General features: G+C 38.8%; 1 protein-coding gene across 2 annotated transcripts in view; it reads right to left on the bottom strand.

Moving 5' to 3' along the window:
• The window catches only part of polrmt (polymerase (RNA) mitochondrial (DNA directed)), a 115640-nt gene that overhangs the window by 51808 nt on the left and 39148 nt on the right, over positions 1–24684 (bottom strand). The window contains exons 5-10 of one of the 2 annotated variants that reach the window (XM_072594187.1): positions 16935–17121; positions 14887–15054; positions 13835–14002; positions 10759–10929; positions 8733–8972; positions 16–804 (exon numbers count right to left, since the gene is read on the bottom strand). In XM_072594187.1, coding sequence (XP_072450288.1) covers positions 16–804; positions 8733–8972; positions 10759–10929; positions 13835–14002; positions 14887–15054; positions 16935–17121 — 1723 coding nt within the window. The remainder of the gene's footprint in view (positions 1–15; positions 805–8732; positions 8973–10758; positions 10930–13834; positions 14003–14886; positions 15055–16934; positions 17122–24684) is intronic. The other variant, XM_072594188.1, reaches the window with a different exon arrangement.

The following is a 24684-nucleotide window of genomic DNA, read 5'->3' as shown; positions in this document are numbered from 1 at the left end:
ATAATATTCACTTACTGTTAAAGGGTTATCTGCTGAATCCAAAATGTCATCCATTACTTTATCAGCATAATCAATTCTATCTTTAAGGGAACACTTTTTCTTAAAGCCAGTTAAGTTAACAAGATGAACTTTCAACCAATTTAACCCATGTTCTCCCAAGGGTTTTCCTTCTGCAAATAATAAAACTGCACGAGTGACATCACTGCCCAGGTGGTTAAAATATGGTGGGCAGGGATACGTCCTTCCTCGAAAATCCATGTTGTGCGGAAACCAGAATATGTCATCTCTGACATGGTTGGCGATGGAAAGCTTGTAAAGGGCATCCATTCGAAGACTGTGCATTTCAGCTGCCCTTTTTCTGACCCAAGCTATCTTTTTTTTCAATACAGACTTTGCTGCTGGACTAATGTCAGCTTTTGGGTCATACTTGGGCATGTGTGGTGCTTCTGAAAGTGGAGGTGGAATCTCCAGCTTCTCGCTTCCTTTATCATTAAAAATAGAAATAATCAAATCAAGGATTGGTTTGTTAACCTTCCAAGCACAGTTACCAAGCTGAGTTAAAGAATCTAGCACTGGATGCAAGTCACTACTCTTGCATTTCTCCAGGAGTAACTGATGCTGTAGAGCCCCTTCCACGCACCGCATTAATTTGGTGGGTGCCAGAATATAGGCTCCAAACCGAGGTGAAGTCCATGGGATGGGAGCACAGACCATTGGCATGACACAGGAGTCAAAGATTAAAGTTGTCTCAGCAGCTTGTGAAAGGAGCTCAGTTAGAATAGGATGCGGTTTGATGAAACCGATCTGCAAAACAAGACATTACAACAAATAGTTCATAATGAAAATAGTAAACCAGCTTGCTTCCCATCCCCCAAACCAAATTTAATGAGTTTGAGTGCATTTCCCAACACTGATTTGATTTCAGATTTCTACCATGCAAAACCCTTTAAAAAAGACACTGTATCTGACATATATATTGAAAATCATTTATGTATTTGATTTCCATGCAAATTTCCCTCTCCTGAGCCAATTAATTTTAAACATCTTGACGATCCTTCTTTTCCTTTCATTGCTGTGTGTTATACTGACATTTTATTGCACTATGATAACAAAGTGCCTTTTGTAAAGATATATGGACAGTGAGTATTTTTTTACCTCCCACTCCAAACTGAACACTGAAGGACATCACTACACCCACAGGTGACAAATATTGATGGCAGAAATGGAGGAGGTGGATAAGGATCCTGTATCATCAACATTAAGATTCGGATTTTAATATTATCTGCTTATCACTCTGGGTAGTTCAAATTCATGTCCTCTAATTTTATATTTACCACCATGAAAGCACCAGAACAGAGTTTTAGATTCAATTAAAAGAAATCCTAAATATTCTGAATTATAAACAAATTATGGAGATAGTTTGGAGTATAACTATGCATTAATCCACAACAGTCAACACTTCACATTATATGCTCAACTCATGAAAGGTAACCTTCAAATGAATATGAACTAAGACCCTGTTCTAGAAACTAACGTTGTTTAATAAATATAACAAAACTTGAAACATTCCTGCTCTGCATATAGATATTCATCTAATGCAACAGCAACTGCCACCTGTGGGAAACCACAACACTGCTTATCTCTAATATCCCAAATATCTATGGTCAGTAAGGGATGACCATAAAAGTTTCATCATCAGCACAAACTGTATGATGGGAAAGGGAGGAACTACATACAAAACAGAGTTGTACAATAATGTAAAATTTTGCACTGTCTTTGGGATTGAGGGTGGCTTGCTTTCACTCAGGTTTTATTGGGATTTGCAGACTCTTTCACATGTAGGATGGGTTGACTTTGAAAGTTTGGATAAATGGGTTGTTTTGAGGTTCACACTTTCCCTCCAATACCTTAACTTCAACTCTATAAATGCCCAAAGCTTCTTGATATGTTTGCTGCCTTCCTGTATGAGCCTTCTCCATTTTGGTTAGCCACAAGACAAACTATGAATCGATGAGTATATTTCACTTCTTCAGGGATTCTTTAAGGTCATTAATAGATTTCCTTGGAGTATACTACTATGAACAAATTTCAAGTAGAACAGTTGTTTTGGGATTCGGGTTTCAGGCAACTCATGACCCCGTATAATTCAGAGACTTGGACAAGCTACAGCAGGCACTTCAAACCTCACAGAAGTATTATTAGTGATGCCTTTGCAAGATCCTCCAAATTTGATAGTAATAAAAACAGTCCATTAGCACTGTCCTCTCAGAAAGTGAGGACTGCAGATGCTGGAGATCAGAATCAAAAAGTGCGGCACTGGAAAAGCAAAACGGGTCAGGCAACATCTGAGAAGCAGGAGAGTCGATGCTTGAAACGTAGATTCTCCTGCTCCTTGGATGCTGCCTGACCAGCTGCGCTTTTCCAGTGCTAACTTTTTGACTCACAAATCAAGCTGCCGGGCATCCAAGCACCAATCATTCAAAATTAGCTTAGCTGGACAGGACATCATGATTGCTTTCCATTATGATAGATACAAGATAACAAAAGGTTTCACCCATGGATTTCCACTTCCAACCAATGAAAGGCCGAAAAGATATAAATATTGGCTGGGCATCTTGTCAACTGTAAATCACTATTCCTTCATCAATGATGATTTGGAGGTGCCAGTGTGGAACTGGGGTGTACAAAGTTAAAAATCACATATCAGGCACTAGCTTTCAGAATGCTGCTCCTTCAACAGTTGGTTGTAGAGTATAAGATCGTAAGACACAGAATTTATAGCAAAAGTTTACAGTGTGATGCAGCTGAAATTATATATTGAAAAAGACCTGGACTGCTTGTTACATCTCTCATCTTTTAGAATGAACATGTTGGTTTCAGTTCTTTCATATGTAATCCCAGAACATGTTTAAAGATACATTCTCAAGTGAACTTTAACAATAGGTGCCACGTTGGCCCAGATAACGCACTGAAGGTGTGAGGGTGTCTGTGCTCCAATGTTCAGACTGATTCTAATCTCAAAAAGGGATTTGCAGAATCTCACATGGATCTATGCAGTTTTTGAGCAAAATAAAATGTAATTCTGCAAGTACAAATTCACTCCACAAACTTGTGTGTGTGTGTTTGTGTGCGTGCGCATGTGCACGGGGTGGAGAAATAGGAGTGTCTGTGTGTGTGTGCAGGTGTATGTGTGTTTATGTTTGAGCATCTGAGAAAGAGCTTGTGTATGAGAGAGGGTCTGTGTGACAGCATGGAGTGTCTGTGTCTGTGCGTGTCCGTGTCTGTGTTGGTGTGTAGTGCAGTGGGGTCACCTGTAGTGTGACATGAAGCCAGGTCCCAGTTGAGGCCATCCCCATGGGTACCCAACTTGGCTATCAGCCTCTGCTCGGCCACTCTGCGTTATTGCCTGTCCTGAGGTCCGCCTTGACGGATGGTCACCCGAAAGTCCGACGAGGTTAAAGGTCCCGGATGCTGTAGTGTTCTCCGACTGGGAGGGAACACTCCTGTCTGTTGATTTTTGTGTGGTGCCCGTTCATCCATTGTCATAGCCTCTGTTCAGTCTCACCAGTTTACCATGCCTCAGGGTATCCTTGCCTGGAGTGTATGAGACAGGCAACATTGGCCAAGTCGCATGAGTACCTGCCACATACATGGTGGGAGATTCCCCGACATGTAATAGTGGTATCTGTGTCAAGATTGGATGGCATCATCCTGAAAGCAAGGTAGTTTGCTGCGAACAATGATTGCTTTGAGGTTTGGTGGTTATTTAAAGGTGAGAAGTGGAGGCTAGGAAAAGGTCTTGGCGAGGTGCTCATCGTCATTGATAATGTGCTGCAGGCTGCGAAGAATATGGCGAAGTTTTTTGGCTACTGAAAAGTACTGGACAACAAAGGGTGCCCTGTTGGTTGAAGCTTGTGTCTGTTTCCTGAGGAGGTCATTACGGTTTCGCGCTGTGGCACGTCAGAACTGGCAGTCGATGGGCTAAGCATTGTACCCCGTTCTTATGAGGGCATCCTTGAGTACTTCCAAGTGCCAGTCACATTCCTTCTCATCTGAACACATCCTGTGTATTCATAGGGCTTGACAGTAGGGAGTGGTTGTTTTAATATGTTTTGGGTGGAAGCTAGAGAAGGGTAGCATTGCGAGGTTATCCGTGGGTTTGCGGTAGAGTGAGATGCTGAGGTGCCCATTCTTGATGGAGATGCATGGGTAGAAGAATGAGAAAGATGCTAAAGAATAGTCCATGGTGAGTTTGATGGTGGGATGAAACTTGTTGACATCACTGTGTAGTTTTTTCAGTGACTCCTCTCCATGGGTCCAGAGGAAAAAAATGTCGTCAATATACCTGGTGTATAGCGTTGGTTGGAGGTCCTGCGAAGAGAAGAAGTCTTGTTCGAACCTGTGCATGAAAATATTGGTATATTGGGGTGCAAACTTTGTCCCCATGGCTGTTCCGTGTGTCTGGATGAAGAACTGGTTGTTAAAGGTGAAAACGTTGTGGTCAAGATAAAGTGGATGAGGTGTTCGGAGATTGGCTGTTGTTGGCTTTGAGTATTGAGGCTGTTGCCGCGATGCCATCGTTGTAGGGGATGCAGCATATGACTCGGCCAATGTTGCCAATCTCATATGCTGCAGGCCAGGATGCCCTGAGGCATGGTACACAGGCGTGACCAAGCAGAGGCTATGGCAATGGATGATCGTTGTGCGGTGTCCGTTCAACAGATAGGAGTGTTCCCTCCCAGTCAGAGAACACTTCAGCGGTCTGGGACATTTGACCTCAGACCTGTGAGTGACCATCCTCCAAGCAGGACTTTGGGACAGGCAACAACACAAAGAGGCCGAGCAGAGACTGATAGCCACGTTCATTACCCATGGGGATGGCCTCAACCAGGGCCTTGGCTTCATGTTACACTACAGGTGACCCCACACATACATACACATACACACACACCCCAACACTTCATACACAAGCTCTCTCTCATACACATACACACATGCACCTCTTACAGACTTATATCCCTTTCCACTTTCACTCACACACATGTACACACACTCATACCCTACCCCGCGCACACCCACCCACATATACAAGTTTGTGGGGTGAATTTGTACTTGCAGAATTACATTTTATTTTGCTCAAAAGCTGCATGAATCCATGTAAGATTCTGTAAATTCCTTTTTTAGAAATAGAATCCGTCTGAACATTGAGGCACTGACAGCCTCACACAGGGCAAATCACACCTTCAATACATTATCTGGGCCAAAATGGCACCTATTGTTAAAGTTCACTTGAGAATGTAACTTTAAAAATGTTCTGGGATTACATATGAAAAAACTGAAATCAACTTGGTCATTCTAAAAGATGAGAGATTTAACAAACAATCCCGGTCTTTTTCAATATATAATTTCAGTTACATCACACTGTAGACTTTTGCTATAAATTCTCTGTCTTACGATCTTATACTCCACAACCAACTGAAGAAGGAGCAGTGGTCCAAAAGCTAGTGCTTCCAAATAAACCTGTTGGACTATAACCTGGTGTTGTGTGATTTTTAGCTTCATCAATGATGGCTCAAAATCCTAGAATTCTCAACATAATAGCACAGAGGTACATCTTCATCACACAGATTTCAGCACTTCGCGAAAGAGATCACCACCCAAGATGGGACACAAATGTTGGTTCTGTGGCAAAAACACGCATCTAATGTTCATATATGTTACTTGTTATTTACTGTGATGTGAGGTTGCATTGGGGTGGACAAAGTCTGGAGTCACGACACCAGGTTATAGTCCAATCAGTTTATTTGAAATCACAAGCTTTTGGAATGCTGCGTCTTTGTTAGAAGTGATTCATCTGACAAAGAAGCATTGCTCCAAAAGCTTCTAAATTCAAATAAACCTACTGGACTATAACCTGGTGTCGTGTGACTTCTGACTGTATTAATTTATAATTGTATGCAATTATAATTCCTTAACAAAGGAATTCTAAATCTGTTTAGGTAGTTGTATGATTGAGTGAAATAAAAAGTACAGTGGACTTACTCTACAAATTCAGTTGAAGAAAAATGGAACTAAAACCAGTCTTTATCCACTTTTCTTTATGTACAGAGTTACTTTTCAAGTTTAGAAATCGTCACCAAACAACTAGTTTTTTGTCTGCACTAAATTACATGGGCTCAACCGAATCTTTTGTTAGGGCCCACCACCTGCATAAAATTAAACCCACCACCCACATACAATTATAAATTAATACAGTCAGAAGTCACACGACACCAGGTTATAGTCCAGTAGGTTTATTTGAATTTAGAAGCTTTTGGAGCAATGCTTCTTTGTCAGATGAATCACTTCTAACAAAAGCGCAGCGCTCCAAAAGCTTGTGATTTCAAATAAACTGATTGGACTATAACCTGGTGCCGTGACTCCAGACTTTGTCCACCCCACTGCAACCTCACATCACAGTAAATAACAAGTAACATATATGAACAAATTGTAACAATGGACTAACACAAATGGGATTCTAGTTTTGAAAGTATAGCAGATGCATGACCAAACAGAAATCTAATGAATGACCAAATACTATATTTTTTGCTTTCAGATGCTGAAAGGGGTGTACATTTCTAGAATATTCTCTTCTTGTGTTTTACATTTCCAGCATTCTTGTTTTATTCTTTCACTTTGCAGGAAAAATGCAACTCTCCATCAGCCATTACAATATGTAGTATACTTAAATTTTTAACCATCTTAGCGGTCTGATATTGTGCTAATTCTCTTCAGTAATAATTAATCACAAATTAGGTTAAAAATGGGCAAACTTATTGATGATCAAGTTGTGTTTCATTCTTTCAAATTTTCTTAAGTGACCTTTATAAGTGGCATGTAGTAAAGGGCTCATCTGGATGTTAAATATTCCTGGTCACAAGTCATTCAATAACGATAGAAAAGAAGGAAAATGGAGGGACGGAAGTTTTGGTTAAGGAGAGCATTGCAATATTGAAAAAAGATAATATTTCCTTGGACAGGAGACATCTAAGAAGATACGTGAAAGAAGCTTTCAAACTCATGAGGGATTTGCACCACTGTAGATAGTGAGAAAGCATTCCCACTGGGAAACTGATCAAAAGCCAGGGGTTTATAAGTATTTTCCTAAGAAAGCAAATGCAGAGCGAGAAATAAAGTATTCCACCACAAGTCATTAGGATATGGAATGCACTATCTGGAAGTGAGGTAGGGGAACACTCAATTGAGGGATTCAAGTGAGCATTATATTTAAATGAGAAACATGTAGGGTTATGGGGAAAAAGGCAAGGAGTTTGTCACCAAGTGAAAATGCCACTTTAGATACAATGGGCCAAATAGCCTCCTCCAGTCCTGTAACAATTCTATGGGATTGCAGTAGTTCATATTCGTTTTACAAGACTGCACACAGGATGTTATTTGTTAAAGCTCAATTAAGTAGACATTTAAAAAACTGAAGAAATATGAAAGTACCAATGCACATTCCTTTAGGTTGCAAGACTTATTCCCCTTTCATAAAATTTAAATGGAACAAAACACAGGTCATAAATCTATAATTAGGAACCATAATATGCAGCAATAAATCACAAATTAGTAAATTGGAGCAATCTCTACCCAATGTCAATCCCTGTCATTCAAAAACCTTTTAGAGATACAATATTATAGTCTTAATACTCTTCCAAAACTCTCTGTATTTATTATCTTCTAACCATACTGGTATCATTAAAACTTCCCTTACAAATCTTCACGAGCAAAACAGCACTTTTTACAAAAAGAATAACAGCTAATACCATTAGATGAAATACTTCTTTCCACTTACCTGGTAGATTACTAAAACAAGATAAAATTTGACATAGAAAACAACTGCATATCTAGATTCTTCCATAACTTTTTTTTGTTCTGTCCTGCTGTGGAGAGCAAGTGATGTCTTACTGACATCCAAACAAACAGTACATCTGAACAAAAACAACTACATAGCTATAGCTGCTTAGTTCTGTTAATGTATGATTCAGTACCTCTATCACCTATAGTTCAGGTGATGGCACACTCATGTTCAAGAAGTTGTGGATTTAATTGAGACTTCAGGGACTTAAACCAAAATTTAGGCTGACACTCCATTGCAATACTTGCAGTGCCAAAGGTGCTATCTTTTAAACGGGATGTTAAATCTAAATCTGCCTACTCTTTCTGGTGTACCTAAGAGATCCCACAATACTATTTCAAAGAGGAGGAACAAATTAATCCCTGGCATCCTAGTAAATATTCATTGCTCAGTCAAGATCACTGAAAAAAACAAGTTATCTTACTGTTGAATTGATTTCTGTAATGTCTTGCAGTATGCAAATTTTCTACTATAATTCTGACATTTCCTAACCCACAGCTCCAAAAATATTTAAATGACTGCAAATTACTTCAGGAAATCCTGTGATCATATATTGAGTCATAGAATCATAGAGATGTACAGCATGGAAACAGACCCTTCGGTCCAATTCATCCATACCGACCAGATACCCCAACTCAATCTAGTCCCAACTGCCAACATAACTGCAAACCTTTCTTTCTTCTCCATAAGCATTTACACAGCCACTTTATGAAAAAATACAAATTCAAGATAATTTGGTTACAGCCAACACCTGCCTGGTTGAGTGCACATTGTTCAAAATAACAATACAAAATTTACCCAAATACTAAAACAAAATCATGACTTTGTGCCTCACCTGCTTGTTACTGCGAAAGCTGTACATGTGATACAAGACTGGGATAAATTTCCTCTCGTGACTTGGGCTTTGAGTGTTCATGGGGATTTTAATTTCATGAACCATTAGATCTACTAGATGAGTTCCCAAATCTATAATCAGAAAATGTGGCCAGGGAGAATCTTCACTTAATAGCGAAAGACCTAAATTCATCTCTTTTTCTACTTTCACCATGTGCTCACGAGGCAGGAAGTTGTTCAGCTAGAATCAAAACACAGTTTATAATTAAATGCTTTTACCAAATATAAATAATCAGAGGCTTGCAAAAAAAATTATAGCTTTTCTAAGTGTTCTATCCATGCTGTGAAATCATATTAAATCAAGATCAAAAGAACGTTGAATGTGCCACTCTAATGCCTTCACAATTAACTGTTTATACATCCTTGAAATTTCAAGAAATTATTAACTTATATGTTACTCTCTCCGTTCCTCCACTGTAGTTTAGCATCTTGATTTGAGATCAGATTCTCTATTCTTTGTTTTCCTTCCCAAAGAACAACATTTCATACACTTCTGCATTAAATTACGTCTGCCACCAATCTGTGTTCGTTTGAAGTCTTTTACAGTCTGCCTTACACTTTTCCATATCACTACTTTTGTTACCAGAAAGAAAAAAAGTCTGTTTGATCCAGCACTGATATTGTTGAAATACCTCAAGGGAAAAAATGGTCCTACCACTGGCCCCGAAGTGCAGAGCAAACCTTTTCTAATTCAAGGAACATTCATTAGCCTTGATCATTTGTCTCACGTTTATCAACCAACTTACTAGTCATGCATTTTCTCTTATGTTTCTAAACCTTTGTAATATGATAGGACTATTTACACTTTAGGTTTACTCACACAAATAAAACCAGTATTGTTTTCATTACCCCAGAGTGGATTATTTTTCCATTGCTGTTATGGGCCAGTTTGTAAGTTCTGTTGTTCCCACTTAGCTTTTCAAAATCTTTTAAAAATCTTTTAAAATATTCAGATTGTCACCATATGCAACAGCAAGACTCAAAACTGATAAATGCTTGAATGTTACTAAAAGATGATAAGAAATCTAAATCGTTATAGATCATACTGATGCAAATATTAAATCCATTCTTAATTAGGATTATTGAGAAATCTACGAGCAGAAGTGCTGGACAAAATCTCAATGTAATGAGTTATAAACTCGGGTGACATTTTTAAGCTGTGCTTTCAATTTCATAATTGTGGAAAATATCCAGACAGTATGCTAGAGATCAGGCCAGACTCCCTGAAAATATTTTAAGAACATTGTTTAGGCACTAACATTTTCTTATTTTAAAGGCAAATGTGAACTGCGTGTTCCAAATATGATGCAACTGGTCAAACCAATCAGCTTTAAGCAAAACAGAATTTATTTGAACACTACAGTTGAAACACAAACAAGAAAAAGCAGAATTTGGAATAACTTAATTATTGGAAAACTTCAACTCGATACAGCAATTTAACTAATTAACTGTTCCAATATCGTAACATCCCATAAACACCCCTTGGTAAAAAGGTAAATTCAAACACAGATTCTTACAGGCAGGAGGGAACAACTTCCAGAGAGATTTCAGAATAGTCGGAACAGTTCTTTACTGAAGCTTGCAACTCCCCTTGACTCTCACATCTTGTGAATGCTACAGCTAAAACAGACTAAACAAAACTTGAACTGGGAGAACTGGCCATTCCCTTTCCATTGCTAACTAGACACTTCGGCATCTCTGCCTTTACAACCTTGCTTCAAAATAACCAAGGGCAAAAATAACCTTCTTGAAGTGACAGCATCGACACAAGTATTTCAAAACATCTTTTGCATTCGGATCTGCAAACCAAAGCCAATGTCATATGGATGAATGTTACTAATGTATAATCATAAATAAACCAGCTTGACGCCAACTTAAAAGTTGTTAACAAAATTAGAAAAGTAAGACTTTTATTTATTCTTATTTAAAATAATTAAACTAGAAACAAAACATTAATTTGGCATTACCTCCGTATCCTTTGCCAACAGTTCGATGTAGGCATAGTAAATTTGCTTAATCTTATCTACCATTTCATTTTTGATCTTCTTCCGTATGGAATACTTGTTGTAGATTCTGTTACCCAATTCCTTAGCAATTGTCAGTAATGCTTCACCATTTGGCGGGATATTTGCAATAGACTGAGAGGTGGAACGTAAAATATTAAATCAGTTTTAATATTACACATTGATCAAGAATCATTATTTCATACAGTAAAGTCCAAAATATAAACAGCAAATGATGGGAATACTCTCCAGGTGTGGCAGCATCTGCACGTAAAGGAAGAATTACTGTTTCAGGTCATCAGAACCCAGCACTTTGTTTTTATGTCAGATTTATACCAGCATCTGCTGCATTTTGCTTAAAGGGCAAAATGACTGCCTTAAACAATGCTATTTGTGTTGCATTCATTCATAATATTGCAAACATTTTATTCATAACATTTGTAAATAATAGAAAAATCTGTAACCCTTAGGAGATTCCTCATCACCTGTGCCTACACAGTTCCATCATATTTTAGCCATGCCTGTACAGTTAACATGGTGAGAGGTTAGCTTAAGGGACTACCTGATACATTTCCAGAACATAACATAGAAATTACGTGGAGGAAAGCAACGTAACAATACAGATTGTTCTGTTATAACGCATATTTCGATAACGCAAATCCACTATAATACAATTGACGAGTTGGGGATACTGTTTCTAAAGTACGAACTGGTTATAATGTGATTCAGGCCCTATCAGTTTAAATGGTGCTGCTATTATGCGATTTTCTTATACAATGGGATTGCATGAGAATGGAGCTAGCATGTTATAGCAGAACCGACTGTAAAACAAACAGCTCTTTTGCATCAATGTGAAGCAGTTTTGGATGTGCGTTAATGAGAAACTGGTGAACTCAGGAGTCAGATCAGTCTGTTGAATTCACAAGTTCATCAAAAAGGAAAGATCTTGTGGTGCAATCGCAGCATCCCTATGCCCGAGTCAGAAGGTCTAGACTCCAATTCCACCTCAGGATGCGATGGCCACAAGGTGGTGTCATAAAATGGCTCATGAACAAATAAAAACCACCTTCTGGAAGCAGTGTAGCCCTGTTTAGTGACAAAACAGATGGTCTGCAATAGAGGGATCAAGAATGGAGAAGTTGATAGGAAGGGTACGAATGCTGGAAGAAAGATGGAACTATGTGTCACCACTGGAAGGTAAGTTTATATTTACTGATTATGTCACCAAGAGGGAGCAAGGAATTGGAGGAGACCTTGGGTAGATTGAGTTGCTCTGAAAGTGACCATGTGGAAGACAGATCTAATTAAGACAGATAAGACATCTATCAAGAGAAGGTTGTACTGTGGAGATGGTGTATGTAGGAAGATATATTTACCATCCACATTGGATTGCTGAGAGCTCAAGATGCACTCGAGAAAATGTGATTCAGTTTCATGCAGAATGTCATTGGTTACTTGAACCCATATCAAGGGAAAAGTTTAACGCCAAATTTAAAATGATTGTCTACAAACCATTTTTGCTGCTCGACACAGAAACATTTGTACTGTGAACATTCAGATCACAACTTATTATCCTAAAAGTAGCACATTGGAACAAAAGAAATGGGTTGTGGGAACACAGGTCTTAGGAGCAGGAGTTTGCCATTTGTCCTTTTGTGCTTGCTCTACCATTTGAAAAGACCATGACTAATCTGGCTGTGGTCTCAATTCCATATTCCTATCAACCTGATAACCTTTAGCTTCCTTGTCTATCAAAAATATATGTAACTCAGTCTTGAATAAATTTGGTGACCCAGTTTCCACTAATATCTAGGAGCAAACTAACCACATACTAATGCCCCAACTTATCAGCTCTGTCTGAGAAGGGACAGCACTTATTCTTAAAATGTGTCCCTTAGTTCAAGTCTCCAACTCAAAAAGGAACATCCTCCCAATATCCATTTTATAGCGCTCTCATTCTTCTGAATGCCAATGTGTATAGCTCCAACTTATTCACCTGTTTTAACTTTGGATTCCATCTAACCCTTTGTCAAGCTTGAACTTCTGTGTTACAAGATTTGTAAACATGTAGTTGGTCCCCCAACTTTGAATATATGATTCTAGTTTCTGAACTGCTGATAGGTGTTCAAGTAGCCAATGACATTCTGCATGAAGGTGAATCGCATTTTCTCGAGTGCATCGTATTTTCTCCACAGTACCACTTTCTCTTGATAGATTTCTTACCTGTCCTTAATTAATACCTTCTGTTTCCATTTGGTTACTTTCAGAGCAACTCATCTACCCAAGGCATCCGCTAATTCCTTGCTCCCACTTGGTGATAATCAATAAATGTTGACTCGCCTTTCAGTGGTGATACATAGTTCCATCGTTCTACCAACTTCTCCCTTCCTGACCACCTGTTTTGTTGTCTAACAATACAGTTTGCTCAGTTACGTTAGATCTCAAATCAATTCAGGTCAGAGTGGTACTGGAAAAGCACAGCAGGTCAGGGCAGGGCAGCTGGAAATCAGAGCCTAGTTTAGAGTGGTACTGGAAAAGCACAGTAGGTCAGGCAACATCCGAGGAGCAGGAAAATCAACATTTCGGGAAAAAGCCCTTCGTCAGGCATGTCGATTTTCCTGCTCCTCGGATGTTGCCTGACCTGTTGTGCTTTTCCAGTACCACTCTAAACTAGGCTCTGATTTCCAGCATCTGCAGTCCTCACCTTTGTCTCAAATCAATTCATGCAGGAGCTTTAAATGCCTGGAAATGTTCACTCAACTTAAATAGTCAATTTAAACATCAATGTGAATCTTTGGCTTCACAGCCAGATCTATACCAAAACTTACTTTCAATTCCAACTAACGTATTTCAAACTAACTTCTATCTTTTTAAAAACAAGGATAAAGAAAAAGCCAGGAAACACTTGACACTCAATATTTAAAATTAATTCTGATTTGGAACATAGATACGTCAAAGCTATTAACTAACCTTCAAAGTGCTAAAATGAATTCAATGCATTAATGGTTTATGAAAGTGGTCACAGCTCTGTCATCCATACCTGTATCATTATATCTACATATTCCTTATCATCCAGCAGGCAGAGATAAGGATAGAGATTCATTTTCCAGGAACAACTTCGGTCACCAGCCAAGTGAAACTTGAACTCACGAAATGCCTGCAGTAGAGACTTATGCCACTTGGCACGTAAATCTGCCACACGGTTACGCTGAATCGAAACAAAATACATTCTGTTAGTGATAATCAAATATAATAAATAATGATTTGGAGAGTGTGGTGCTGATAAAGCTCAGCCGGTCAGGCAGCATCCGTGAAGCAGGAGAATCGACGTTTCGAGCACAAGTTCTTCATTAGGGATTCCTGATGAAGAGTTTAATGTTTGAAATGTCAATTCTCCTGCTCCTTGGATGCTGCCTGACTGGCTATGCTTTTCCAGCACCACATTCTTCAACTCTGGCCTGCAGCATCTGCAGTGCTCACTTTCTTCCCGATAATAAATAATGGTTTATTTCAATTGTCACTTTATTTAAAGCAGTATCCTTCTGACACAATTGCATTAGATACCACACAGATTTAAAGCCTTTAGGAAAATTTCACTATTCTTTCCCAAGTCACAAAGTAGACAGAATACTATTTAAAAGCCTATAAAATACAATTTAAAAGATTATCTAAGACTATAAACTATTAATTAGAATAATTAAAATAATTATCTAATGAAGAAAGAATTACAAGTCACTATGATAGACTGTACAAGGTAATATAGAAGATTAGATCACACATAATACAAACATGGCTTTTTAAAATGTGGGAAACATTAACGGATATCTGAGATTTCTTCACTTAATATTTTGTGACCCCATGCCATCCTTAACACAAGTACCAAAAGAAATCAGAACTGGAAAACCAGGTACAGCATCTTTGTCAATCGCAGCTAACAGTACCAGACAGAATAAATATTTATGACTATCATTAATAACAACCAGCAAAGGCACTTCAGACATCTTCTCTTGACCTTAGCAGAAGAGACCATGATCAGAGTTAAAAAGATACACAAAATAACTTCAATTTTATTGCTTTATAATATGTGCATACATAGTAGAAGATAAGTACCATCCTTTTCATTTTCTCTGTAATGGGTTTTGTTGCTTCAACAGAGCTAATAGAAATGGTATCCTCTTGCTCCCTGCTCAGTTGTCGATCAAATCTCTCCTTTAGTTGTTCCAAACACAGATGCAATTTGGGATATTTAATAGGCTCAATCTGAAATGAAACAAGATGCTTCATGTACATAACTACTAGTAATTTGTCAGATAGTGATAGCCTAGTGATTATTGCAGTACTTACTCAGAGGTAGTTAAGTTCAAATCCCTCAAGGTTAATTTGTTAATCGGAATTCAAAAAACCTGACAACCTATAGGGTGGAACAGAAACTTACCATCAAAGTAGCAGAATTGTAAAAACCCAACTAGTGCTATAATGCACTTGAGGAATGAAATCTGAGCTACATATGGTTCCATACTAGGTGAGTGACTCTCAGTATTCTCAAGCCATGTGCAGTTGGAGAATAAATACAGTCTCACCAGACTTTGAGCACGTCCAAAACTCCTGGGCTTAAATACACATACAAGTATTTGATGACTTAATGCTAATCAACATACTGAACCGCCCACTTGAGCACTGTGTCCTCTTTCAAGCCTTTCATAATTACCCAAGTTCTTCAAAAGAATAGTCTTGTCCTCTTCCTCTTCTAAAAACTAATAGACAATCTCCAACTTTTTCACTGAGGCTCTGAGGCTGTGAGGCTACTGTCTCATCCACAGAAATGAGGGCACTCTAGACAAAAGTCAACAACATTCCTGTGCAACTATGATAGAAGATTAGCATTCCTCTGGATTGCTGATTTGATTATTATTTAACTGGAATACCATTCTCAGAGTCTAAACATCACCATCACCACTGTTTAAGTATTGGGAGCTCTAAATTTGTAAAGTTAATCAGCTATCTTCTACTCTGGCTAAAGTTAAAAATCATTTAACACCAGGTTGTTCAATATATCATTTTAATTGCATGACACTGTGATCATTTGTTATAAATTCTGTGTCTTATGATCCTGCCGTACTAGTTACTTGAAGCAGCAGTGGCGCTATGAAAGCTAGTACTTCCAAATAAACCTGTTGGGACTATAACCCAGTGTCGTGTGATTTTTAACTTTGTCCACCCCAGTCCAACACCAGCACCTCTACATTACTATATTTTGGCAATGATATTTTTTAATGCGACCAATACTATCTCTATAATTATAAATTGTAGATATAGTTCACACCTTGCAACAGCCTTGCAAATAACTTATACAACAATTGAACCTACTATTATATTATACAGTCCAGTACTGTAAACTGACATCTTTGTATGTCAAAAGTCAGATCTCAGAATGAAATTCGACTTGATAGATCACGTGTTTAATTCTTATTTTAAGTTGTCAATGTGGTGATTAGCCACAAACATATTCACACAAGACTGCAGATGCTTCCTTTACAACAGAACATATGTTTACACACAAAATATATTAAATAAACCAAATGATGTGGATAAAGAAGAGTTCAGGAAGATCTCAAATGGCAAAATTACATCTTGTTTCTTAATATTTTCCACAATAGAGACCCAAATCCAATTAAATTACACTCCTGTCTCAACTACAAATTTCTACTTAAATGACATGGTCCAGTTTCTTTTCCATGGAAAGAGAGACAATTTTTTGATTCCTTTTTGAATCTCTGGACATTTCACAATTCAAAGGGCTTTAAACTTTCTCATTTTTAATAATTTGAAGACTTGTACCCAACTTCTCCTAGCTTGGAAGCTTCACTGTCTATAAAACGTTGTTGCTGAGGTGACTGATGCCCCTGACTTGAACTGAAAAAAGTTAACAAAAGACTGACTTCATAGAACAAATTTCAAATCTGAGAATGCAGAGGAGTCACCAATTGCTCGCTTCAATTTGCTCTGTTCATCAGTAAATGTGAACAAAACATTCAAGTACTCATGAAATAATAAATCTATTCAAGGGACAGGTTTGTCTTGATTCTTGTAAATTATCTTCCATGAAGTACTGTACATAAATGCAATGCTGTCCCTCATACCTTTGAATAAAAGTGCTTCACTAATGGAGATTGGCAAATCTCCACTTCAGGTTCAGGTTGGAGCTGGAATTCAGGATCTACAGCCCAAATGGCTTTCATTATCATCTCTCTTTCATCTTTATGGAACACACAATTCTTAAACAAGTCTTGTATTGTGAAGCCATCTTCTTTTAACTGTTGAAAGCATCTAGGAAAATACATTGGAAATGTTAAAATATGTTGCACAAATGTTTAATCTTCTCAAACAATAGGAGATTTTCCTTGCATGTACAATGCTGTCCAACGCATCATACCCTGGAGATAATATAGTAATTACTCTCTCTTCATAATTTACAAAAAACCTCCTTCCCTGTAGGGAGAAAAATAATTCAGAAAACATAAACACTTAATCATTTCTATTCAAACAAGGGTGGCATGGTGGCACAGTGGTTTGCACTGGTGCCTCACAGCACTAAGAGATCCAGGTTCGATTCCAGCCTTGGGTGACTACCTGCATGGAGTTTGCACATTCTCCTTGTGTCTGTGTGGGTTTCCACTAGGTGCCTCTGTTTCCCCTCACAATCCAAAAATATACAGATTAGGTGAACTGGACAGACTGAATTGTCCATACTTTCCAAGGATGTGCAGGTTAGGTGGGTTAGCCATGGGAAATGCAGGTGGGGCTGGGGAGGATGCTCTTTGGAGTGTCGGTGTGGGCTTGATGGGCCGAATGGTCTGCTTCCACACTGTAGGGATTCTATAAAAGATCCCTGTTTTTTTGGGAATGGTCAAAATCATTGACTCTATTATGCTCTAAAGTCACTGAATTGAACACATTCAATTGAAATAATTCAGAGCCATGACTTTGCACTGACCAAAGCAACAATCTGTGGTGCCATACAAATCTAGGAAAGTCACCCACATGTAAATGCAACTTTAAATTATATACTTTATGGGCGGCACGGTGGCACAGTGGTTAGCACTGCTGCCTCACAGTGCCAGAGACCCGGGTTCAATTCCCGTTTCAGGCAACTGTCTGTGTGGAGTTTGCACTTTCCCCCAATTTCTGCATGGGTTTCCTCTCAAGTCCAAAAATGTGCAGGTTAAACGAATTGGCCATGCTAAATTGCCCGTAGTGTTAGGTGAAGGGGTAAATGTAGGGGAATGGGTCTGGGTGGGTTACTCTTCGGAGGGTCGGTGTAGACTTGTAAGTAATCTAATCTTGCTATCTTGTTTCGCTTCTTAACACTGTTGCATCTAGATTGATAGCTTGTGAATTGAAATGCAAAGGGTTTTATTCATAATGTGGACTGCCAATACATTGCAATACTGATGGAATGCTGCATCGTTACAGTTCCTCTCCTTTGGGAATGACAAAGTTTAAGGTTCATATTTTGCATAAATCACCAGCATTTACCACTGCTACAACTGACCTGCTAAGTATTCACAAATATGCAGTTAAACATAAAATCTAAGCTATTGTCAGTGATTCAATGCTCATCTACATGGTGTGCTGTCAAACTCACTGCAGATGAAAGACACTAAAGTCACTTGAATTGACATGCACTTCCATTTTTTAATATTATGCTCTAACCTCAGGGGTAAAAACCCTCAGAAAAGGTTGTGGTCTGTTCAGAAAACATTTTTTTTAAATGATGCATTAAGCCCTAATTACTTTTGACAGCCTTTCTGGCTAAAAGTAGCAAATTTAGTAATTAGGGAATGGAAACTTTTGGCATTTTGAAAAAAAATCTTTCCTTTTAATGCAATAGAATCACTTTTAAAAATACTTAACTGCTGCAGATCCTAGAAACCTGAAATTTAAACAGAATTGAGAAACAGAGTGCAAGTTGATGACAGTTCCTCTTATCCACAGATGTCATCATTTAAAAAATAGTTTGATTATTTTGACATCTGCCTTAAGCCTGTGTGTAGGTCCAAAGCTTTATTTCACTCCCTATGAAATTAAAATGTGAAGGATAATCAGTGTTTGCTTGTTTGCTAGCTTTTAGAACATTTTAATGTGATTGGCTGCTTAATCTGCTTGATGATTGTACAAATACCAATTGTTGGCAGGAAAATAATCAAATCATCATTGAAATAATGAAGCCCACGCCAGAACTTTCTTTCTGTGATGAGTGGCAATCACTTTGCTGGTGACCACAAAATGTTGTCCAATATAAACAGGAAGACATTTGCTTGTTGCCCTGGCAAGAGTCCTCCCATTGCTAGTACAATCAAATAAATAATCATTTTATAGTTATTTGTAGCGTTGAAGCAAAGACCAAATAAAAACAGAGGAATAAATTTAAATAAGGAGACTTCTGTCAAGCTGAAAGTTTATAATAGCCAAGTTACATTCCTCCCCAGACGTAAACATTTCCTTCATACTGACACTCTTATTCTTCTCTTCCCTTTCTAAGTGTTAGAGCTGCCCATGGTTCTTAGCTAACATTAAATGGTTGGCTGTGGCTTTCAGTTGACAAAAATGGCCATAATTGCCAGCTGAAACAGTAATTTTAACAGTCAGAATTGTAGTCTTCATACTCATAACAACCAGATAAAGTGTCTCATAGAAATCACAGAATAGGATCTTATTAAGAAGCAGCAAAAATGTAACCACTGTTTACAGAGATAGCTTTGATAAGGGAAGCACTGAAAGAAGCCCTTCTTGCAAGCTAATTTAAAGTTTGGTATTGAATATGGAATAGAAGGAGAAAAGCTTGATTTACAGAAGTTCAGACTCTTTCAGGGATTGTAATCACTTATATGTATTCACACACATATGATAAAAAAGGGTAGTTTTAATACATCTGACTTTAAGGAATTAACTATATTCCTGTGGAGTCTGCTTTGAGACAGAGACTGTTTAACAAGGAACAGTGACCCCTTTAACCAGCTAATTCAAAGATTGTTATTTAGTAAAGATTACAAGAAAAAGCCTAATCCCACAATAATTAAGACTCTTTAGGAAATTGCCACTACATATTATATATGTACCTATATAGGCACACAAGTTCTAAATGCAACTAGCATGAAAGAATTTAGTGGAATTCCTATGGGCAGACAGCCTGAGACAGTAGGGAGAAAGCCTCCATCTGCTAGCAGGGGGAACTGAATAACAGAGGCAGAAATCAGCAGTACTGGAGCATGGTTGAATAAGATATTGTGAAAGCCCAAGGATACATCATAAGAATTTTTGGGAAACATCGTGGGATCACTGGAAGACCTGGAGTTGTCTATTATTGACCATGCAATCACATAATTACCCTGATTGGATGTGTATGTAATCAATTAATAATACAATTGGTTTGTAGTAATCAGAAGTGTGCTGAAAACAAATGTATAAAAGTTTGCATCTTTCCTTTGTTCAGTGAAGAAGCTTCTGAACCCCCAGAAGTTTTCTTCCCACTGGCGTAACATGTTTTGGACCAGACCAGACCCCCTTAAAATATATTAAGAAGGTAGCCTGGACCCCAACTTTTTCTTATATTAAAGGTAAATGTGAGATACTGTGTTGCAGATTCAATTTGATTGGTCAAACTATTCAATGTTAAGCAAAACAATTTATTCAAACATTATAGCTAAAATACAACAAAAAAGGAAGGAAGGAATTGGAATAACAACTCTATTGGAAAGGTTAACAGAATAAATAAATACAGTAATTATTGCTAATTAACAGTTCCAATATTGCAACATCCCATAAACACAGCCTTGGAAAAAGGCAAATTCAGAAAACAGGTTGTCTCTCATGCAGTTCTCCAGTAGCAGGCAGAGAATCTCCAGCTTATGGCTGTAACCGAGAGGGGAAAGAAGAGCTTTCACTTCTTCGAGACCCTAACAGCAGTTGCAGAAAGCTAAACTAAAATCCCTGGTTCTGTGGTTGGGAGCTTGACCACAGCCATTCAGGCTGCTTCTATTGTTCCAATATTTTAAAAAAATCTTAGGCTTTATAAATTGTTTATCTTCTCAGATTGTCAGAACACCTGCCCCCCACCCCCCGAAATTTCTTTTCAAAAGCAGGGCAAAACACACCCTTTTTTTTAAAAAAGTATTTTTATCGATAAACGTTTCTTTACAAAATTATAACATTACAAAAATATCATATAAAATTATAATAAACTAACTACTACCCTACTCTACACAACACAACAAATGAAAACTATACTCACTACAGATCAATAAATAAATAGTGCCACTCGGAGCAACAAAACCGAAGCTCCCAAATATCGACAGTATTAATTATTACACCCACATTTATTTGAAAGTCCTCCTCTCAGGACATCAGGTTTACTAAACCTAATCATCATGGCTAACCAAAGGCCCGAATTAAAACGGCAGACATATCTGCTTCCAGGTAATTCAACAAGGGCTGTCAGGTCTTATATAAAATATTCCATCTTTTGGTACACCATATTTGCAAGACAATCAAAAGGGTTGTGTTCAATAATTAACTTGCGTCACTTCGACCAGCCTGGCGCGGGAGATCAGACGCCCAGCACATCAGAATGCTCTTCCTTGCACAAAAGTTAGGATGTTAATAAGCTTTTTCCCATGTACACCTAAGGAAGCAAAGTTCAGCAACCAGAGGAGAAGGGAGATCGGGTCTACCTTAACCTCAATCCCCAAGACACCCTCTATCACTCATGTCACAGCATTCCAATACCTACAAAGTTTGTGGCATGACCACTAACAAAGAGTGAGGGTATCTATGCTTAATTTACACTTCGGGTACATTGGAGATGCTCCCTTTTTAAATTTTGCAAGATGATCTTTCGCTAAATGAACCCCATTCAACTGCATGGCATGCGTCCTGTTACAGATCGAGACCTTTCTCATGTTCTCACAAATGTCCTCCCATGTCTCGGAGGAATTCTCAACTCCCAACTCTTTCTCCCAGACCTCACATAGTCATTCAATACTATCTGAGGAACTACCCACAGGAGGCAGTAGGCAGAACTAACCAAGAGAGTGCTCTAGGCAAGAAGCACCCTCTTCTCTGTATTGGATCTGCAGGGGTTGGTCAACAGCATAGTTCTTTTTTGAATAAAGTCCCTAACCTGGAAAAATGAAAAATGCCTCTGCTAGACAATCCATACTTGCGGCTCATTCAGTCGAAGTACATCATGATCTCACCCTCAAATAAGTCAGCCAGACAAGAGACTCCCCTAGTTGCCCAAAGTTTAAATCCAGGGTCCATTATCCCTGGCCGGAATCCCAGCATTCAACTACTGGGGTGAGAAAAGAGGTTTTAGGTAAATTGCCCTCACTCTGCCACATTGCCCTCCATGCTTTGATGGTATTAATAATTGGATGCCGACAGTATTCTGTAACTGTCCTCATCTTATCCATAAACAGCAGACTACTAAGAGGGCACTTTGCCTGGGAGGCCTCGATATCAAACCATATTGGCATCGGATGCTCACAAGCCCAGTCACTTACAAAAGACAGAAGGGAGCTTTGTTGGTATCTCTTAATATCCAGGAAGTCTACTCCCCCCCCCCAGCTCTTGGGGTAATTGCAATTTGGCGAGTTTAATAAGGGCCCCTGTGATGCCAAATAAAAGAACTAAACCAGCCAGTAGGTCTCCACAATGTTTGCCTGTGAAACATCAGAGGGAGCATTCGCATGGAATATAGCAAATGAGAAAGGATATTAAATTTAATAAGGGCTACTCAACCTAGCCAGGATATTGGGTGACCTCCCATCTTTGAAGATCTTGTTTACTCTTGTCAAGCAAGTGAACAAAATTAGCCTAAATAACTGATCAAAGTTGGGAGTAACAAAAATAATGAAGTAAAGAAAACCCCTGCAACCATTTAAAAGGAAATTGTGATTTACCTTCAATGTCAGGTATTCCCCTAAGACCCTCCCATGGGCATAGTCTCTGACTTTGCAAAATTTATCTTATATTCCGAAAAAGAATCAAATAAATTTATACATTTTATTAAACAGGGTACAGAAACTGCCGGGTTTGATAAGAAAAGAACATCATCTGCATATAATGTGATCTTATATGTCCTTGATCCCACATCTGGGGCAGCTATGTTAGGGTCCTTACAGACTGAGTCGCTGGCAGAAGCACAATCACAATGTAAAGAGTAGAGGTGAGAGGCGACAACCTTGCAGATTGCCTCTACTGATACTGAAATTACTGGATCTTACACCATTGGTGAGAGCACAGCCATTAGGATCACTAAACAGGACCTCCACCCATCTGACAAAGACCTCACCTAGACCAAACCTTTCAAAGATACGGCCACTCCACCCGATCAAAAGAGATCACTAATCCCTGAACTGATCAATGTTGACACACTTGGACCATATTCAGCCATCTTCTAATATTGTTGGAGGATCTGCAGCCTTTTATAAAACCCGTCTGGTCCTCCTTAACAACAGAGGGCAACACTATCTCTAATCTTAACACAAAAGTCTTGTTCAAATTTTGAAGTCCGAATTTAGTAGCGAGCTAAGCCTATACAAAGTGCAGTCCTCCAGGATCTTCCTTTCTTGAGGATGAGACAGATATTAGCCTCTCTCAGGGATGGCAGGAGACAGTCATAACCGTACGAATTGCTTTACATGGCCAGCGTAGGCCCGGAGAATATATTTATAAATTCTTTGTAGAATTCACTAGGGAGACCATCAGGGCTGGGCGCCATCCCACTCTGGAGTTGTTTTACTGCCTCCTGTATCTCTTGCCCTATTAAGGGGACATTAAGAAGAGACGCCTGTTCCGAAGTCAAACCTGGAAGGTCTAGGTTCTTAAAAAAAGATGATTTCATCTTAGCCAACCTATTCTCACAGCGTTCCAACTGGTATAGTTCAGTGTAAAATCTCCAAAATGCAGCATTGATCTTTTTAGAGTCACAAGTAGGAATTCCAGAGCCTTCTCTGATTACAGTAGAAGATTGGGGACTGTTCTTTATCCTGGCCAGATATGCTAGTTATTTGCCCGGCCTATCACTCTGCTCAAAAGAGAGTTTTCTCTTCGCTATCTGTGTGAGCATAGAATTCAAAGCAACCCCGAGAACTTTGACTCGCTGTAGTTTAGTCACCGATGGCCTACCAAAATATGTCATCTCAGCTGCCTTCAACCGTGTCTCGAGCACACCCCGTTGCTCTCTCGAATAAGAGATAATTATCCCCCTAGCATTGGCCTTAGCAGTCTCCCAGAGTACAGACGGGTTGCTAACTGTACCCAATTAATGGCCAAGTACTGAATAAACTTACTGTCCTTGAGAATAAAAGGATCCATTTGTCAATGCTGTGAACCTGTCCCTCTGCCCGTAATCTTGACCTCCAAATATACTGCTGCATGATCGGAAATCACAATATCTCCAACTATACAGGACATCACTGAATCCAGAAAAACCGAGGGGGCTAAAAACAAAGGTCAACCCCAGTATACATTTGTGCGGATTAGAAAAAAAAAAGTAAATTCTGTACCTGTGCGATAGAGACAGCTCCAAACATCCATCAGTCCCAATTCCACGCATAGGTCAACCAGTTGTTTAGATTGTGGAGGGATGTTTGGGAGGCCTTTGAGCATTCTATCCACTTTGGGGTCCATGAGGTAGTTAAAATCTCCCCCATGACAGAATTCCGCGTTCCAAGGGCAATAAAATTGGAGAATGCATCGGTCAGGAATTTAAGGGCATGTGCCCGGGTGACAGTAGACATTTAGAATGCCATACTCTTCACCATGTATTAAGGCTTTAAGAATTACGAACTGCCCATACTCATCTTTAATGTGACCTAATAACTTAAA

This window comes from Chiloscyllium punctatum, chromosome 24 (genome assembly GCF_047496795.1).
Source record: "Chiloscyllium punctatum isolate Juve2018m chromosome 24, sChiPun1.3, whole genome shotgun sequence".
NCBI classification, from domain to species: Eukaryota; Metazoa; Chordata; class Chondrichthyes; order Orectolobiformes; family Hemiscylliidae; genus Chiloscyllium; species Chiloscyllium punctatum.
This window is presented reverse-complemented; position numbering and strand designations above follow the sequence as displayed.